This window comes from Plectropomus leopardus, chromosome 6 (assembly GCF_008729295.1).
Source record: "Plectropomus leopardus isolate mb chromosome 6, YSFRI_Pleo_2.0, whole genome shotgun sequence".
NCBI lineage: Eukaryota > Metazoa > Chordata > Actinopteri > Perciformes > Serranidae > Plectropomus > Plectropomus leopardus.
The window spans coordinates 3,685,024-3,702,708 of NC_056468.1; the positions used below are offsets into that span (position 1 = coordinate 3,685,024).

Genomic DNA, 17,685 nt, shown 5'->3' on the forward strand with positions numbered 1-17,685 from the left:
GATTATTATACTTATTAATGAACAATTATTTCCCATTCATTGTGCTTGGCACTTTGCTGCTTCGTCCCTGCCAACAGTATGCTCTGCCATGAAAGTGAAAGAGAGAGAGAGAAAGAGAGCGAAAGAGAGAGAGAGAGAGAGAGAGAGAGAGAGAGAGAGAGAGCGAGAGAGAGAGAGAGAGAGAGAAATGCAGCTCAAAAAATCAAAATAAAAACATTTGAAATATGGCATCAAAATGCTGATGTTGTGGTGGTGCACCACAAATAAATAAATGTGTGGGAAACCCTGGAGCATTTCACTGCAACTCAATCTCTCTCCATATAAAGCCTTGATTCCTTTATCCTGAATAAATCTAGAGTGCTTTCACAATCTCAATTAAATGGCCATTAAAATATGGCTGATATATTTTTCAGGACTCTAGCTGTTAAATAAGGGCTTCATGCTGATTGGCTGGTTTGGACACTGAAAGTGAACAGACAGAGAAGACGCCTGCGCTTGGATCTTTCACATAAAATAAACTTTGTAAGGCTGTTGCTTCAGACAGGGTATTTTAAGTATGTGAACTAAACTGAGCGGTGGAGGGTGGGGGTTGGAATGCTGAAGAAAGGAAGCGTTGTTGTTATCCACAGCTTTATGGGGGCAACACTTCAATAGCTGACACTGGAGTACAGGGGGTGTGAGGATTTGTGAGTGGCAGTGAAGCAGAAGAGCTGAGGTAGGCTATGCTAAGTGACATGTCATTAAGTTGCATGAGACATGCAAATCACTCCCACTGGACAGAGACATTGCCAGTTCATGAACAGAGAACAAACAGGCCAACACCGTCCCATAATGTCTCATCAAGTCAGTTCCAGCTCCAGCTTTTAAGTATTGCATTGGGATTTCTGTAAATCAGACAAATAAAAACTGTGGGTTGTGATGACATTTCATTATAAAACCCAAGTGCACCATGAGGCATATCCACTGATTGGTTAGAGAATGTGCTGTCAGCAGTAGAGTTGTACCAGTGTCTCGTATAAAAGTGGTTAAACCGCCTTCACCAACATTCAGCACCAGAGCTAAGTGTTGAGTCAGCCCTGCTGCGTTACTCTGTGTATAGTGACACAGCTAAAATAAGGCAATGGCTCAACACACAAAGTGAGATTCAACTCAGTGTCTTCTCAAATGAGTATTTTTATGATCATATAATAAAAAAATTTTTGAATATCAACATTTAGGGAGTAGCCCTGTTAACCAGACAGCAGGCAGGTGTTCAGACTGAAACAACAAATTCAAGTCAAGTATTGACCATGTTCTGCAACAGATAGAGAGTATCGTAACCAGTCTATATTACATAGTGGTGCAGGAATGACAACTTGTAAATTAGTTAGCATTTCAGCACTCCCAGTTCTTTTGTCTCGAAAGTCAATGGGGTTTTAATGGGTTTTTGGTTAGATGCCTGAAATAAGATCTGTAGTTAACACAACCTTAAGAGACTTTCACATTTTGTTCTTTAACATAAAATGTATCAGTAAATACCCCACTGTGAACTTTGAAGCTTTTATGTGTCTAAGTGGCTAATTGAGACTAAAGAACGTCATCACACAGAGCCATGCCGAACACAGCTTTACAGCCTCGTTGTTTTGGCGACAATAAATCATGTGACCATGGTGTAGTTTGTTTATAGCTTAACTTTAGCTTTTTAATTCTGGCAATTGCATTTAGTTCAAGAATCCTAAAAGTGGTGTTCATTCACGGTATAAGTTAATTAACATTTATCTGCTACAGGACTTGTTTTCTGCTATGATCCAAAATCCAATGGAAAAATCCCACAGGCCTTTTGACGACGGAATCAGGGTGACATTAACTTTCGCATTGGCCTACAGAGAAACGTCATTGGGTAGTTATGTTATCCACCGTAATAAAACTGTACCAAGTAGTATCAAAATGTCTTAAGTCAAACAATACCTGCATTTTGTCCTTTTCACACCACAATATTAATACTGGACCATTCTGACTCCCCACCGGATCAGAAAACCTTCTGTTGCTGCCATCTCCTGAGCTGCTCTCCTCCCAGTGAGTTAGCCCAGTTAGCACAGCAGCAGCACAAACATTTTACACTAAGCTGTTAAATGGTCCCATCAATCTCACACCGACACCAAAACAGGTCCATTCTGCAATAAGCTTGTTACTTCTTGTTAGCTGGGTGATGCTAACAGTTAACCCTGTGTGAGTTAGGCCAGGTCGACCCTCACAGCTGTACCAAGTGCAGCGCTCACACTCCCACAGCAGCAACAACCCATACAGTCTGTGGTTTGGTGAAGTTCTGCATGGCGTGATTGATGGAACTGGCAATTCACAGTGCTGAGATGCCACCAAAACATTCAAACGTATGGCTATACAACACACAATTCCATACACATTGTGGGTATCCAATGAAGAATTCTAATGGTACCAATATCAATTTTACTCTACTAAAACTGGTACTGGTATTATTTTTTTGAACAATATCCATCTCTAGTTGGGTGTCTGCATAGGCAAGGTGTTCTTACATGTGCCATCGCACATAAAGCCTGGTATACACTGTGATTTTGGGCCATCATGAAGGGAACGTGACAATATCTTTGGCCATGGCTCTAAATCGGAGGTCCTACGTCGCACAATGAGACGGGTTCAAGGATGGCCTGAAAGTTCTGAAAAATTCTGAAAGTATGAGAAATTTGAAATAACTACTGTATCTCACTGTGAGACACTGTATCCAAGTTTATTAAGTTCCACAGTGCGCAGCTGCACTAAACTTGAGGGGACTAGACTGCAAAAATCTCACAGTCTGCAGGAGTCTTTAGGCAATGCATACAGACTACAAGGTCAAACAATTTGAGCTGCTCATACATGTCCCACGCCGACATGTGTGTACTGAATTTTACATGACATGGAGCCTTGTGGTAAAACAGTGATGAAAAGTTGAATCCATAATTCCAGAAAGTTGCACTGACAGTCCTCTCATCTGGACTATCAAATCCTAAAAATGAATTGTGGACTTGCATGTATCTGACAAGTAACACTGTTCTAAATCAGATTGTACTTTGTTTTTATTGCATTTTTATTTAACTAGGTTTTAGCCAGACAACACTGCATATCTTTACCGGGTGGTACTGCTAATCTCTCAGAGCACTGCAGTTAATTCAGAGGACACATATTTGAAGAACCATCCATCTACTCCCATCTCACAGCTGACAAGAAACCCTTCTGTGTCTCTTTTGTGGAGCAGTTCATATGCCAACAAAGCAGGCTTTTATAAAATTGAATGATTTTCCCCATTTTGTTGCCTTAAGTGTTGCAGTGTCAACACATGCACAGGCCAGTAAGACACCAGCGTCTTCTCAGATGTTAGCTTGGGTTTCAGCAGGGCACCACGCCCTTGGTCTCTGAACCTATTCCCCAGCCACAGGGCAGTACCGATAAACACCATCACAGACACACAGAGAAGGAGATATAAACACACATGCTGGAATCTTATCAGCCAGCCGCTCCCAGCAGCTGTCCAAGCCCATGTGGCACAGTTCCCATTGGTCAGGGAATATCTGGAATATCTTGAACATGAAGGAGTATTCAAACAAGCAAAATCCTCTTGGAACTTTGAGAAAAGGGTCAATTAAGTGTCAGGGTTTGTTATCCTGGCCACATTGGGAGTGTTGGTGTTAAAGTTGTGTTGGTCTGTACTAACAACTCCTGAATGCATGACAGGGTTCCTACAGCTTACAGCAAGTGGAGTGTAAGATTTTGTAAGACTGATTTCACTATAACCAAAATGAAGGGGGAAAAAATAGGGAAAAAAAGACCTGACACCAATTACTTAGAGTTAGTGAGAATTTCTGCCTAAATATTTACTTTAATATAAACCATAGTTTTTGTGTGACAGCAATTCAAGTGGTATTAGGTGAATTTTTCTTTCAAAGTTACCTATTATTTTGAGATTTAACAATGCAATGTCAGGAAAAAAAAGTTTCATAAAATTGTACCTTTTATGTCTTAGCACCTTTAAGACTGTAAACCAACTGAAGACATTTCAAGACAAATGAATGCCTTACTTTAAGAATGATTAAATCAATGTCTTTTAAGACTTTTACAAGGATCCATGGAGACCCTGCATGATGGACAAAGCCTTCTGTTTCCACATTAAGATCACAGTCACAAATTAAGAAAATGCTGGCGGGTGACCATCACTTGGTAACAAATCAATATTAGCTAGTTTGCTGATAAATACAGCAAATTATTATGTAATTGGTGCATTTTTTATTTTATTACATTGCAATTTACTGCCAGTCAGGCAGCATCTGTCGTGATGACAGCCATGACTGCAGACAATGCTTCAAATATGCATGCTGCTGCAAAGAAGTTACAAGTTCTAAAACGTGGATGCTTCACTCACATCTTTAACCCCGCAGCACAGAAGAGCCATTCAATCAACACAGTATCAAAGTTGACACCAAAGATTAGTGTCACCAATTCAGCATCTCACCAAATGTGTCTCCTTCTGTTCCTGAGACATAATGTTGAGTAATGGCGATAAAACAAAATTATGTCACAGTGACGTTGAAATTTGACCATTTGGACATTAAATGTCATCACTTCATAATTAGTAACTGAATTCTTCAGTTAAGGCCAAAAACATGTTTTGTGAGGTCACAGTGACCTTTGACAACCAAAACCTTATCATTGTAAGGTCCAAGTGGACGTTCATGGCAAATTTGAAGAAATTCCCTCAAGGCTTTCCTGGTATCCACTTCACAAAAATGGCACAGACAGGAGGTTACAGTGCCCTTGACCTTTGTCTGCCAAAATCTGATCATTCCACCCTTGAGCCAAGGTGGACAAGGCATACCTGAGTTATCCCGTTCACAAGCATGATTTGGATGGGCAGACGGGCCACCCCAAAATATAATGAGTTGAACACAACCCCTTTAGACAAGTGGAATCATAAAACTAATGCCTTCCATCAACTTACAGGCGTTGGAACTGGGAGGTGTATATGACTTGTCTATTAAATGTGTGTATCATTTGGCGACACTGAAAGTAGTGATACAGAGCATTACATGAAAGTGGCCTATCTATTAACCAGTATGGCACATATTAGAACCTCAGCCTAATGTCAGTTTCTGAATGCCATTGGAGGCATGTCATGGAGGCTGGGTTGTCACAATACCAGAAACTTAGTAGGCAATACCAAAACCAAAATATTTCCAAAATTCTCTATCCAAATTTCAACAGCACACACAGCGCATACATTTTGTTATTAAAAACTGTTGAATATTCCACTTCGGGTATTTAAGCCTTTAAGTATTAAAATGACTTGAGAGTCTTTTTACCTTTACATACTAGTATTTTTTATATTTATCTGTAATCTAGGGTTATATGAAAACAGGGGCATTGAGGGTAGCCCATTTGTCAATATCCCAGAAAATCTCTTTTTCACAGCCTACTGTTGGTAGGGATAGAGGAGTCAGAACTGTTCTTTGTTTTTTATTGTCAGTTAAATTTGGTGAGGTCAGGGTTGTTGAATAGAATTAGATCATTCATGTTTGTTCACTCCATCTTTTCCTTTCTTACCCTCAGGCGCAGACATATGTAAACCATAGTTAGGGCCTGATGATGGCTTTATCCTACATCCGGTAACTACAGTCCCATAGAAGCTGACATCAACTTGGTACCAAAACATCAGTTCTCATGACATCCTTGCATGCAGGTGAGTGTATTTTGAAGTATGCCATTAAGTGAACATTTGGCCTCTATAGAGAGTCTCCATTATAATTATGGCATTGCTTAGATGAACACACAAGAGGAAGGCAGTGATTAGAGCTCCTAAAATCCAGCCAGAACACAGATTTTGACATGAATGTACTGAAACAGAACACATCATTATTGCTCAAAGTATGTACATCTGTTAGCATTGTTCATTTGCCTTACACTGTGTGCAGAAGTTGCTAAAACTGCAAAGCCACTTCAGGTGAAATGATAGATGAAGATACATGTGCAACTGGGAGTGTGGGTGTAAATTGAGGGCTGGTGGTGAGTGAACTGTGTCAGAGTGAGGTTCAGCTGAGCGCTCAAACCTGGAACTACTGGCTTCTACAATAACATGGACAGTGCACCACCTGTCAGATCCTGTATGCACACACTTATTTCTCCCATCATGCACACTTGTAATGTTGACTGTCCTGATTTCACTTCAAGAACCAACTGTGCTTGAAATAGCCTGAGTGAAAACAACTGGCGCCGATGACATCAGCAGGCCGGGGATCAGAAACCTCAGAACAGCACAAACTGACGTACTTTATCTCAACAGAAATTATCCCATCTTTAACATATATAAGCAGAAGTTCTTTAGAGTCAATCAGCTGATTGTATATATTTATACAAAATTATTTTAATTAAAAAAAAAATTCTAGGTCAGTTCCGTGATTTTGAACTTTCTGTTTCTTTTTTCTTGCTTTTTTTTCTCTTTTTTTTAAACGAATTTTCAGGTAATTTTGTTATACTTTTTAAAAAAACTTGTACAAATTCTTGCTAATTTTTGGGTAATTCTTATTTCATTGCTCAATGCCTTCTTCCCGTGTTTTTCAAAGAAATCAGGCCAATTTGCTCAGGATTTTAAGTAAAGATAAAAATTTGGAATCAAGCTATCCAGGTCAGCACACTGGGTTTTATTATTTCAAAAATTAAATTAAAAATGCATTGAGGACATAAATGGTTTAAATGAGCCAAAAACACTTTCCACCTGTATTAAACTAAAGTTACCAAAATAACCAATGGAGTGTGGAAAACAACACGTTCTCCAGCAATGCATGTGTGCTGAGAAAGTGTTAAAGGTGAAGAAAAAAAGGATGAAAGCTGAATGTGATGAAGCAGGAAGGGAAAGACAGAGTGAGCACATGGCCCAGGTAAAACAGATCAGATGACCGCCCTCTCATGTCAACCCACTGCCTGCTGAGGTTGGCAGAGGTCGGCCAGGACAGCCAGAGAGACATTCAGAGGGGCTCAAATGAAGATCTTTGTAAACTGACTTTAGATAATTAAGCAAGTGAAGCCTTGTTCGGGGCCTGTGGACACCCTGCTGAATACACCAACAGGCCTAAAACATTAAAACACAGAGCTGATTCTTCAGCCAAAAACAAAATCAGTATTTTATAACTATCCCAAATGCGATCAGTCTAATTATAGAGTCTTTGTGTGCACCACAACAAGGACGGGTTGGGAGAGGGAGGGAGGAGGTGAAGGGGTTCACAGCCTTGAACACATCACTGTTGCTTCAGCAAAAACAGTTAAAACAACAGTTAAAGTTATTGGTTATAAGACATTTATCAAGGATAAATGCCACTCAATCACAGGATCCAACATATTAATGTAATATGAGGATAAGCTGCTTTGAATGGGATTTTGCAGGGTTTTTGGACATTGATTTGACAAAACAACCCACTTATCGCTGGCTCTGGGGAACTGTGATGGGCATTTTCACTATTTTCTGACATGTGACTAGTGAAATACTGAACAGTTGTACCTCAGCAACCTTCCTGTTGTTTTATCTTGTCCGTGCTCCCTTTATTAATATATGTGTCCCCCCTCTTAATTCTTTCTAGAGGCAAGTGGATGCAAACTTTTAAACCCAGCAAAATTAATGATAAACTTTCACTACCACACTGCGTCTCATGTTCTGCTGCTCCGTCCGTGCCCCAAGTACACTCTGCACTCCGAGAATGTGGTGCCAATCATAAGCAAACATTACACATATTATAGTAGCACTCCAAATGAACCAGCCAGCTCAAAAAATGTAAAATAAATGCGTGGCAGCAGAGGTTTTGTTCATGGCAAGCCGACACAAATAAATTAAAGTGTGGAAAACCCTGGAAACATTCTGAAAAGTTTGGAAGAGAAAATCTCCACTACTCAATTTTAGCGGGTGATCGATTTTTAAGGCTGTACCCCACTCAGAATTATGTCAGTCGAATCAATATCCTAATATAATCAATATTAGGCAATTCATTTTGTTTTCCATACAAAGTTTTACAGTTTGAATGGGGCTCTGCAGGACTTTCAGTGTGACAGCGGCATTGATGTCAGATAGCAAACAAGCTAACAGTGCTAACGATGGGTCGCAGATGTGCAACATGTGTTGCTGACACTATATATTAAACAAAAGCGAGAGACTGTGTCATATTGAGTTGTGGTGATGTGTAAATTCACCATTTCTACGCAGAAGAGAGAAGATAATGTTACCTTAGAGTCTCAGTTAAAGTAACTTTTCCTCTGTGCCACTGCATTGTGTCCGCTACAGCCTCTATCAAAGAGCAGTGTGACAGTCAAGAGCACTCACTCTGCAGCAAAGTCTGGGAACAAAGATGTCCCACAGCACACTGAATAGCAAACTGCTCAACTTGAAGCTATCTCGTCCAACTAAGGGGTCTCTGACCAATGATTTGAATCTCCGCATTTCAGGGGGCAGTCCTACCAATCTTCAACAGATTAATTAACTATCTGCTTTTTCCCTGCTCCAAACTATTATTGTCATATCGACCTATAAAAGTCCACTATCTGTCGACTTTTACAAGTAAGCTGATCTTTATGTGCAAAATCAGTGGCATGCTCCTTTAAATCCAGAAAATAATCAATATATAAACTGAATAAAATAATGGTTGGCTGCAGCTATGGCTACACTGCTGTCCATGCAGTGTCCCCTGTCAGTGTCAAATGTTAGCATGAAGCTTCAACTGTCTCCAGGAGACACAGACCTTTCTGTGCACCAGCTCTCCTGTTTCCATGGCTATAGTGCACCAGTGTTTGACTGTGCCAGCTGTAAACATTCGATATGTGCCAGTGTATGAATGCTCCCCCTGTTCACTGTCAGCAGCTGTGTTGGGGTGAATACGTCACTCAGGCTGAACCGGGTTCTCTGATATTGTAAGACGACAGAATGGAGCTGATGAACAGACCTCAATGAATCATGGGAGTATTGATAGAATCCTGATGACACTCAAGATACTTCAGTGCCATTGATTTCTGGGTGAAGGTGGTGATGACGCCTTCCAGATGAGACACTTCTCTGTGTGTTAGCGGGAGAGGACTCAGCTGAAGCGTGATTTCGTGTTCCATTATACATGAAGGTGCTGTGCTAGATTCAGTTGTCTGAGTGAATGAACAATGCAGGCTGACTAGATTAGACATGGCTCAGGCACAGGGACGCATTCAGCTTTTTAAGATGTACAGTGGATCTATGTTCAGTATGGATCACTGCTGGGTTCCTTTTTTTAAAAAATAGATGAGAGGCACCTCATTGATCCAGACAGAAGTCACTCAAAGAGAAGAAAAAAAAAAAAAAAAAATCAAATCTACAAAAAGCATACTGTAATCCTGTAAACTGACCTTCTACACTTTAACTGATACGTTTACTATTTTAGAGTTCCCACTTCAAATAAAATTACTAGTCCTTTTTCACTTACAGTTTAAATGACGCTAAAACTGCTCTGACTCATTACACGTCAGCTGACCTCGTAACTGCTTTCATCTTTTCTCCCTTCAACTGACAGTTTATCTGCTTTCAGGTCCAACACTTCAGCTGACATTTCTGATTCTGTCAGTGCTTCCAAAGCGACTGACACATCGCTGCTTAAAGTGCACACACTTCAGCTGTCTCCATGGCTTACACTCCGGTTGATAATTCATCAGCTCTCAGCACTCACACGATAAATGACAGTTCCCCTTCTTCCATCTTCTTCCTCTTTACTGAGAGTTAATCTGCTTTCTGTGATTATATGTCAGCTGACACTTCAACTTCTTTTTTGTACCTACTTCAAATGATACCTCAACACCGTCAATGCCTTAATTTCAGCTGTAACTCTCATACAGTATTTCATAAGCAGAGAATCAACATTATAAGATATTTTGACCTGTTTACTATGTTTACAACTGCAATTTAAAAAAGCACACCTGTCTTCAGTGTGTGCTCAGGATTTTATTTAGTTAATGCATTAACAGTATGAATGTAAGTGACATTTATTTGACGAGTTGGGATAAGAATGCGTTGATTCACAATGAAAGGCATCTCTGAATTCAAGACAAAATTTTAGACTACCACGATTGAGGGGATTGAAAGACTCCCGGCCTTGCATAGTGTGACTCTAGTACCACACACACACACACATCCCCAGGCTTTGCCATTAAGGATCACCATTAATCTGAACAGCCTCACTCCTCCCCAGTCCAACCAGCCAGACCAGAAGGAGCCTTAAGGACACACACACACACACACACACATAAACACAAACACAGAGACTTTAAACAACCAGCACAGTTATTATGTGTCTGTCACTTTTCCCCAATTGTGACAGCAACATTATGTAAAGTTAAGTCCTATTAACCCTTGACACCTTGATCGACATCAGTTTATCTTGCGTTGCGTTAAGATGCCTTTCACATTCATTTAAACCTTTAAAACCTGAACAAATTGGTTTGATATCTTTAGAAAACATGACAAAAATGCAATGAGGAACTTGGCAAAGAATGTCCCACAAATTGTAAGAAATGAATAAAAGGTGATAACCCTAAATTTTTGCTTTTAAAAAAAAAGGAGAAATTGTTTGAAAACTATATTTATCTTGTATTATATGTTTTTTTTTTATTTTATATTTATATCATTATTATTTTCATTTGAAATAATTTACAGAAAAATAATATATACATTTCATTTAATTAAATTTAATTTTAAGCACTTTTTTCTCAGGTCATTTGCTACTTGACCTGAACTGTTTGTTTTTTCTTACATTTTTTTTTATTTTTCAGGTAATTTTCTCCTTTGTTTTTTTATTTTTGTTTTGTTTTTTTTTCTAATTTTGGGGACATTGCTCATTGACTTATTGTCATGTTTTCTGGAAGAAATCAATCCACTTTACTCAGTTTACAAATGGTTAAATACTCAAAAAGCCTTCTCATTAAATCTCTCAACATTTTCCTGATACAATACTTTGAAGTTTGTGGCCCTGGATATGCGACAGGGAAACACAGTGTGTCTTCTCTGTCCTGTGTAGGATTACACTATCTTTCCTCTGTAGTGATTTGACACACATTTCAGTTCCACAGGTGGCAGCACAACAGTGTCACATAACAATAGTGTAGCCATCGTCATTCACTGTCTTAAAACAGACTTTTCTCCTCTGGTGTGCTGATTACATCCAGTGATCTAATCTCCACACAACACCCCCACATCAAATCACACATGTCAATCTGGACAGGATTACCACCACTGCAGGGTGTCAGAGTCAAGACTCAAAGCTGGATTTAGGCGAAAGTTCTGGCAGTTTTCTCATGTTACAGGCTGACAAACAACTGGAAAGCAGCAGAGTAAACATTATGTAACGGGCTTTTCTATTGGCTCTCCCGAAGCACAACAGGTGTACTGACGAGCTGACTATTGGCTGGCTTACATGCACCTCACACAGCCCGAACCAAACCTCACCGACACTTTACACTGCTTTTATAGGACACACGCACTTCCACACCAAACTTATACTGTAAAATCATTTCACTGAGCCTGTTCACATTATGACGAAGTTAGCAAATGTGACCAAATGTAACTTCACAGATGTTAAATAAAACACAGCGCCACTTACTCCGACATTTTCGCTCTTGCTCGGGTAAGAGGCCAGTCTTCCTCCGCCTTTCACCGGCATCCTGCTGCTCCTCGAGTCCGCTCAAACAGGCGCTTCTTCGTCGTGGTTAAAGAAAAAAACGAAGCCGTGTGGGTTCAGACAGCAGTTAGCGTGGTGGCTAGTTTTTGAAATGAAACATATCTTTGTGACAGCCAGGCCAGCTCCGCCCTCGTCGCAGGCAGGCTGGTGTTTCTCCGGGCGGACGCGCGGACAGCCTACCGGAGCCGGCAGGCAGAAAGAGGGAGGTCCGTCCGAGCAGCACAACAACTGTCGGCTCAGTCTGCTGCTGTCTATGACAGCACAACAATCACGGAAACCCACATTTTCCCGTTTCCTTCATTGGAAACGCTGTTTTCTGTCTGTCTGCTGGAAGTGACAACACTTGGCGAATCATCCTTAAAAAATCTGTTAGACACCGCCACAGTGTATAGTGTGCCACAGCTGCGGGATATCTTACTGTATATTTCCACACAGCAACAGACAGACTAGCATTAACTCACTGTACACCAAATATAGCGACTACACGCTCCTGTCAAACTGCCCGACGTTAAACTACCGGAAAACCTTAATAGTCCGGGCTATTTCTATTATTATTATATCACTGCGCCAACATGGCTATATTTGGGGCAGGTGTCTATATGGGACAGGCTTTAAAGTCCTGTTACAGAAAAAAATACTTAGAAAAGATGGAAATACAATCAAATTGTATTTAAAATTGTAAATTGTATATAAAACTACCTGAAATTTAACTGAAAATGTGCCCCAAAAAATTCAAACAAAAAAAAAAACAAACAGCAAAAAAAAAAAAAAAAAAAAAAAAAAAGTATAAATAAATCCAAAGCAAGAAATGACCTGGGATAATGCTTTAAAAATTAAAATAATTCGGCAAAGTAATTTTAAATGTATAATTATGATAATAATGAATACAGTTCAATGGACTTTTTTTTTTTTACTCTTTCTTTTTTACTTTGCTGATAATACAGTCTTCTTTGGTGCTAACGGTTTCAGTAAAATGAACTGAATGATTGAATTGTAGAGAGTCTTACAAAGCTAACCGTGTGGCATGTCCATATTGACTAAAGTTTAAAGACATAGCCTACTGTATGCATGATCTGAGCAGTTAACTCTTTGAAACCTGGATTGACATATTACTGACATGACATAAAAGCGATATTAAATTTAAGACATGACATAAACTTACCTTGAGCCGGTAGGAGTATGATTATTGAGAGAGTGGTGTGATGATAAGGCCTTTGACTTAATTTACAGTAATTTAAGCCGGGGCTATTAATTGAAGATTTATGGTAAGTTCTTCAGACGTATAAAACTGGGTTGTTGGCACCCTGCTGTACATAACCACAGTTAATAAGACATGTATGTTTAATAAATGAAGGTCAACCAAAAATGTTTGATATAGATGTTGCTGCTGATTGGGCACACCTCTGACATACTCATCAAACGGGAAAACATCATTCTTCACCTGCAGATTCTTTGTTACCTTTGTTCAGGCTTGCAATGCCAGGGAGCTCTGAATCTTAACCTTACCACTAAATTACTGAACTCTTCCGGTCTGCCCGCAGTGCCCGCATTTTGGTCCTTTGCACAAAGATCATTATATTATATTTTTTATATTAGTGTCGCTGTCCAAGAACCATATCTTAGCCAGTGCAGTTGCCAGAAGAAAATTTTGGCATTCTACATTTCTGCAAACCACAAATATGTTACATTTGTACATTTGTTTTTTTTTTTCATCTTATCGTTTCTAAAATGACATAGAATATGAGCTGACTGTCGTCAGGAGGTGGTGGGTGATGGGCCACCTCGGTGAGATGTCTGCCAAGCTGTAGACCACTGTTCAAGACCAACAAACAACAAAGTTAGTGAGTCATAGCTGTGTTTCAAGCAGCTTTTTAGCATCAAATGCAGTTATTTGTTACTGTTTTGTTACATTTATTAATTCTTATGTCTACTACAATTGTATGTCATGTTATTGTTACTATTATTGTTGCTGTGTGTCTCTACCCCCTCTCTCTCCCCTCCCTCTTCTCTCTCTCTCTCTCGTATCATTTTGTCATCTACTTTGATTTTATTGATCTTTATATCTGTTGCACATCTGTCCGCCATGAAAGAGGGATCCTTCCTCAGTCACTCTTCCTGAGGTTTCAACCATTTATTTTATTTAATAATTTTTATTTTATAATTTAATTATCGGTATACCCTCCCTATAATCACAATATGACATCAGAAGGTCCTTGTAATCCTTTCTTTTCATCATAACAGTACACCATATATAGCCTAGTTGTTCTCTTGCTGCCATTTAGTGTATCCTTCAAATGACTTAAAATTTCTTTTACTTCCTCGCTTTTTATATCAACCTGCAGCTGTAATGAAAATCCAGATTTTTATATCATTTCACAAGTTACAATAAGTTGGTGACAAATAATTTTCACAATTTTCACTCATGTTTAAATATATAATACTTTGCTGTTGTGTTCGAGCTTTATCGCTTTAATCTGCTTCGAGTGTCTTCATCATCAACAATGATTAGGTCGAGAAAACTAACAGAAAGATGTATGTCAAAGCAAGTGACAGTACTTGTCCAGTGACAGTGTTAGTGCATAGTGTCTAAATATCCAGTGTGGAGGAGTGTTCACTCTGTCAGCACATCCATTATCTACTGACCTCAGATTTCCAGGCCAAATTTCAGAGCAAACTCATCCAGCGTGAGCTCTGATTTAGCTCCTGCCTAGTAGTGTGACTGTGTGTGTGTGTGTGTGTGTGTGTGTGTGTGTGTGTCTGAGACACTGTGAATGTGTGTGTGTGTGTGTGTGTGTGGGTGTGTGTGTTCATGTGTGTGTTTGTGTGTGTCCTAACAAGCTGACCAACCATGCCTCAGACAGATGCCTCCTTTCAGCATCAGTGGGTCTGAAGACTGTCCGAACAGCTCAGAGAGCCACCAGGCAGCTACGCTTCAGCATCACAGAGAGACAGCGACATCTAGAGTCTGCAGGGGGAAACACACCCACCAGAGGAGGAGACTGGAGAGGAGCCGCCTCATGTTTAACCCTTGATCTGAAAAATATTTTTTCAGATCAAGTCAAGTCAACTTTATTTATAAAGCTCATTATCACAAATCACTCTTTGCCTCAGAGGGCTTGACAGCATATGACATACATCACTCTGTCCTTAGACCCTCACATTGACTACGGAAAAACTAAAAAAAAAAAAACAAAAAACAAAACTATAATGAGGAAAAAACTCAGATCAGTTCTTCATTTTGTCCATTTCTGGGAATGGTATATAATTGAACATCCCTGAAAGAATGGAGGCATCGGGGGGAAAAACCACATGATGGTGCATAAAAAGGGCATAGCTTGGGCTAGCACAAAGAGCGAAGGTTTTATTTCAACATTGGGGTGGACACCTATGAAGTGGGGGTCTGGGGGTCCTCCACCAGAAAATATTGCGCCTCAACACTTCATTTCCTGCATTCTGGTGAATTTTATAAACCAATTTATGGTGCAAATGTCTTTATTTATGTAAAAAAAAAAAAAAAAAACACAACAAATTCAGGCGGCAGCAGTCAATTCAAAATATCAAAATATAATGGAATATAATGCCGTGTAGCTCTCAGGCATCCTGTACTGTTTTTAAATATTTGTTCTCCTGTACATCACAAGATTTGACATTGCAATTTAATGTTTTTATGTTGTCATTTATCATCATGTGTTAGTTAAAATTTCTTGGTGTAAGCAATTTCCGGAAGATTTCTAACAAATGATATATATGAGTATAAAAGACACCAATGATTTTTACTCTCTCTAATGTAGTGAGGCATCCTTTTTTTTCATTAGTTTTTGTCTGCTACAAACAAACATTTTCTGGGGACCACATCACAAAAATTCATTGTAATTCTGTGGAACTATTATCATTTTTCTCTATTTTTTTTCACTACTTGATGCTTTTTTTCTCAGTGTGACTGTTTTTCTCATTCTGTGTGACTCAGTCCTCAGGTACAGATGTGTTAACAGCACGCACACAGACGCATACTCAAACAGAAACACACTGCCAATGTGCTCGAATTGAAATGTTTGTCTCACAGTCAGTCTGGGAGAAATGTCACACTGAGGCCAGATGAATCTTTCTCCTGCCAAATCTGACTATCTGATGGAGGCTGATGAAATATGCTGTGACAGACAGAAAGAGACAAACACAGCTAAAGCCATATTGCACACTGCAACATGATCAGTGAGGCATGTGGCTCAAAAAGCAATTTAACACCAACACAAATATCACACCTACCACTACTACGAATACTACAACGGCAGCTAAATAATATTTACCAACCTTTCCACCTCGTCTGTTTTTGAGATTACAGAAAGCTCTTGATCATATTTAGACATTTCATATACATATGTGCTCCATGACAACTCAGGGGTAGAGAGAGCTACTCTTTGAGCTTTATCAGCGGTGGAAACCTGCCCTCAGGGTGGCACTAGATAAAAGATGATGAGTTCAGTCAAATCAAAAAGGTTGATACCCTTTGAAGAATGAACATACTCAGCATTTCAGTGTCAGTGAGATCATGAGCCACACTGTCCTTAAGGTGGATACTGGAATGTGTGAGACATCATTCATCCTCTGGGGATAAGGAATATCCAGAGAGCCTGAGTCAAATCCCTTGAATGTGTTTACATACTTGGCCAATAAATCTGATTCTGATTATCATAGATCAGGCCAGTGCTGGATGGACTAATCGACATACCAGGCTAAAATACAAACAAGGCAAAGTGGGCCCTCGACTCCAGCAGCGCTAGAAGTCACTGCGTCTGCTGGTTTTACATGATTGGATTGATCGAGAATGTATTTGGGAATTTTTGGCACTTAAGTTCACTATAAAGTAAGGTAGCCATTACTTTACGACCTAAACTTTCAACGTAACCTCATTCAGTGGTTATTAAATCTTTTTAAAATGCATGTACAATGGTTCATTCAAAATTTAAGAATTAGCATCTGAAAAATGGCATCATTACATTACGTGCTTAATATAAAGTTACGTGCTTTGTGTAAAGTTATGTACTTCGTGTAAAGTTATGTAGTTAGTGTAAAGGTACATACAAGTGGGTTCGGTTAGGCGGATTAAGTTACACAGGTTAGGTTTAGAAAGGCAGAGTAGTCGTGTTATGGACTGAACGCAAAGTTATGTACTTAACATAAAGCTACGTGAACTAAGTTTAGTTGCAGCCTTTCCAATTACATGGTTTACATACAAATTACTGGCTCATGATTACATGGGCTAAATGACCAATTCTGCCACTTCGTGTTATATTACTTCTTGTATTATTTTCATCGTCTTTTATTGCATTTATTCTTATATTTTCAAAGAAACAAGAAAGAAAACGGGGGGTAATTTAGCAAGTCATTGTTGTGTTTCCTGTGGCTTTTAGGGAGCAAACTGTTTTTCCAATGGGAATAGTGCCGCAAAGTGTGGTTGTCTTTTACTAACAAATTCCAGTTGGGATTGTGCCCCCAAAATTTCAAAGCCAAAACATGATCTTTTCTTAACCATAATCAAGTGGACTTTGTTCCTAAAGCCAACCACACATTAACCAATGGAACGTAAAGTTTTGACAAATCTCCTGCACAAAAACGGGCAAAAGAAAATTGTCTGTGGTTTGCACAAACCATAATTAGTTAAATGAGTTATCATAGCCCTTAAAATATTGTGCTCACATGGTTCATTTTCCTAAATGCACTAGTCAAATTCCCTTAAATTAAATAATAAGCAGCAAAAACAGCATTAGGGCCAACCAAAAATAGAGCAAACATTCATACATTTTAACTTGTAAAATATATTTTTCTTGTGTGTTTGTTTCCTTTATTCTCTCAGCGTTCTTTTTTATGATCATACCTTCAGTGTGAATGTGACAGAGATGCCTGACATCGTGTGTCAATCTTGTGACACACTGTGACCTGAAAAGTCTCTGAAGCTGCTGAGTCGCCTGTT

At 39.3% G+C, this 17,685-nt stretch overlaps 1 protein-coding gene across 4 annotated transcripts in view; it reads right to left on the reverse strand.

The window, feature by feature from the left end:
• LOC121944260 (tight junction protein ZO-2-like) overlaps nt 1-11,954 on the reverse strand; it is a 99,679-nt gene extending 87,725 nt beyond the window's left edge. For 3 of the 4 annotated variants that reach the window (XM_042487997.1, XM_042487996.1, XM_042487998.1), the window contains exon 1: nt 11,640-11,954. In XM_042487997.1, the coding sequence (XP_042343931.1) occupies nt 11,640-11,699 (60 nt within the window). In that variant the 5' untranslated portion in view covers nt 11,700-11,954. The remainder of the gene's footprint in view (nt 1-11,639) is intronic. The other variant, XM_042487999.1, reaches the window with a different exon arrangement.
• Nucleotides 11,955-17,685: the final 5,731 nt, after the last annotated feature.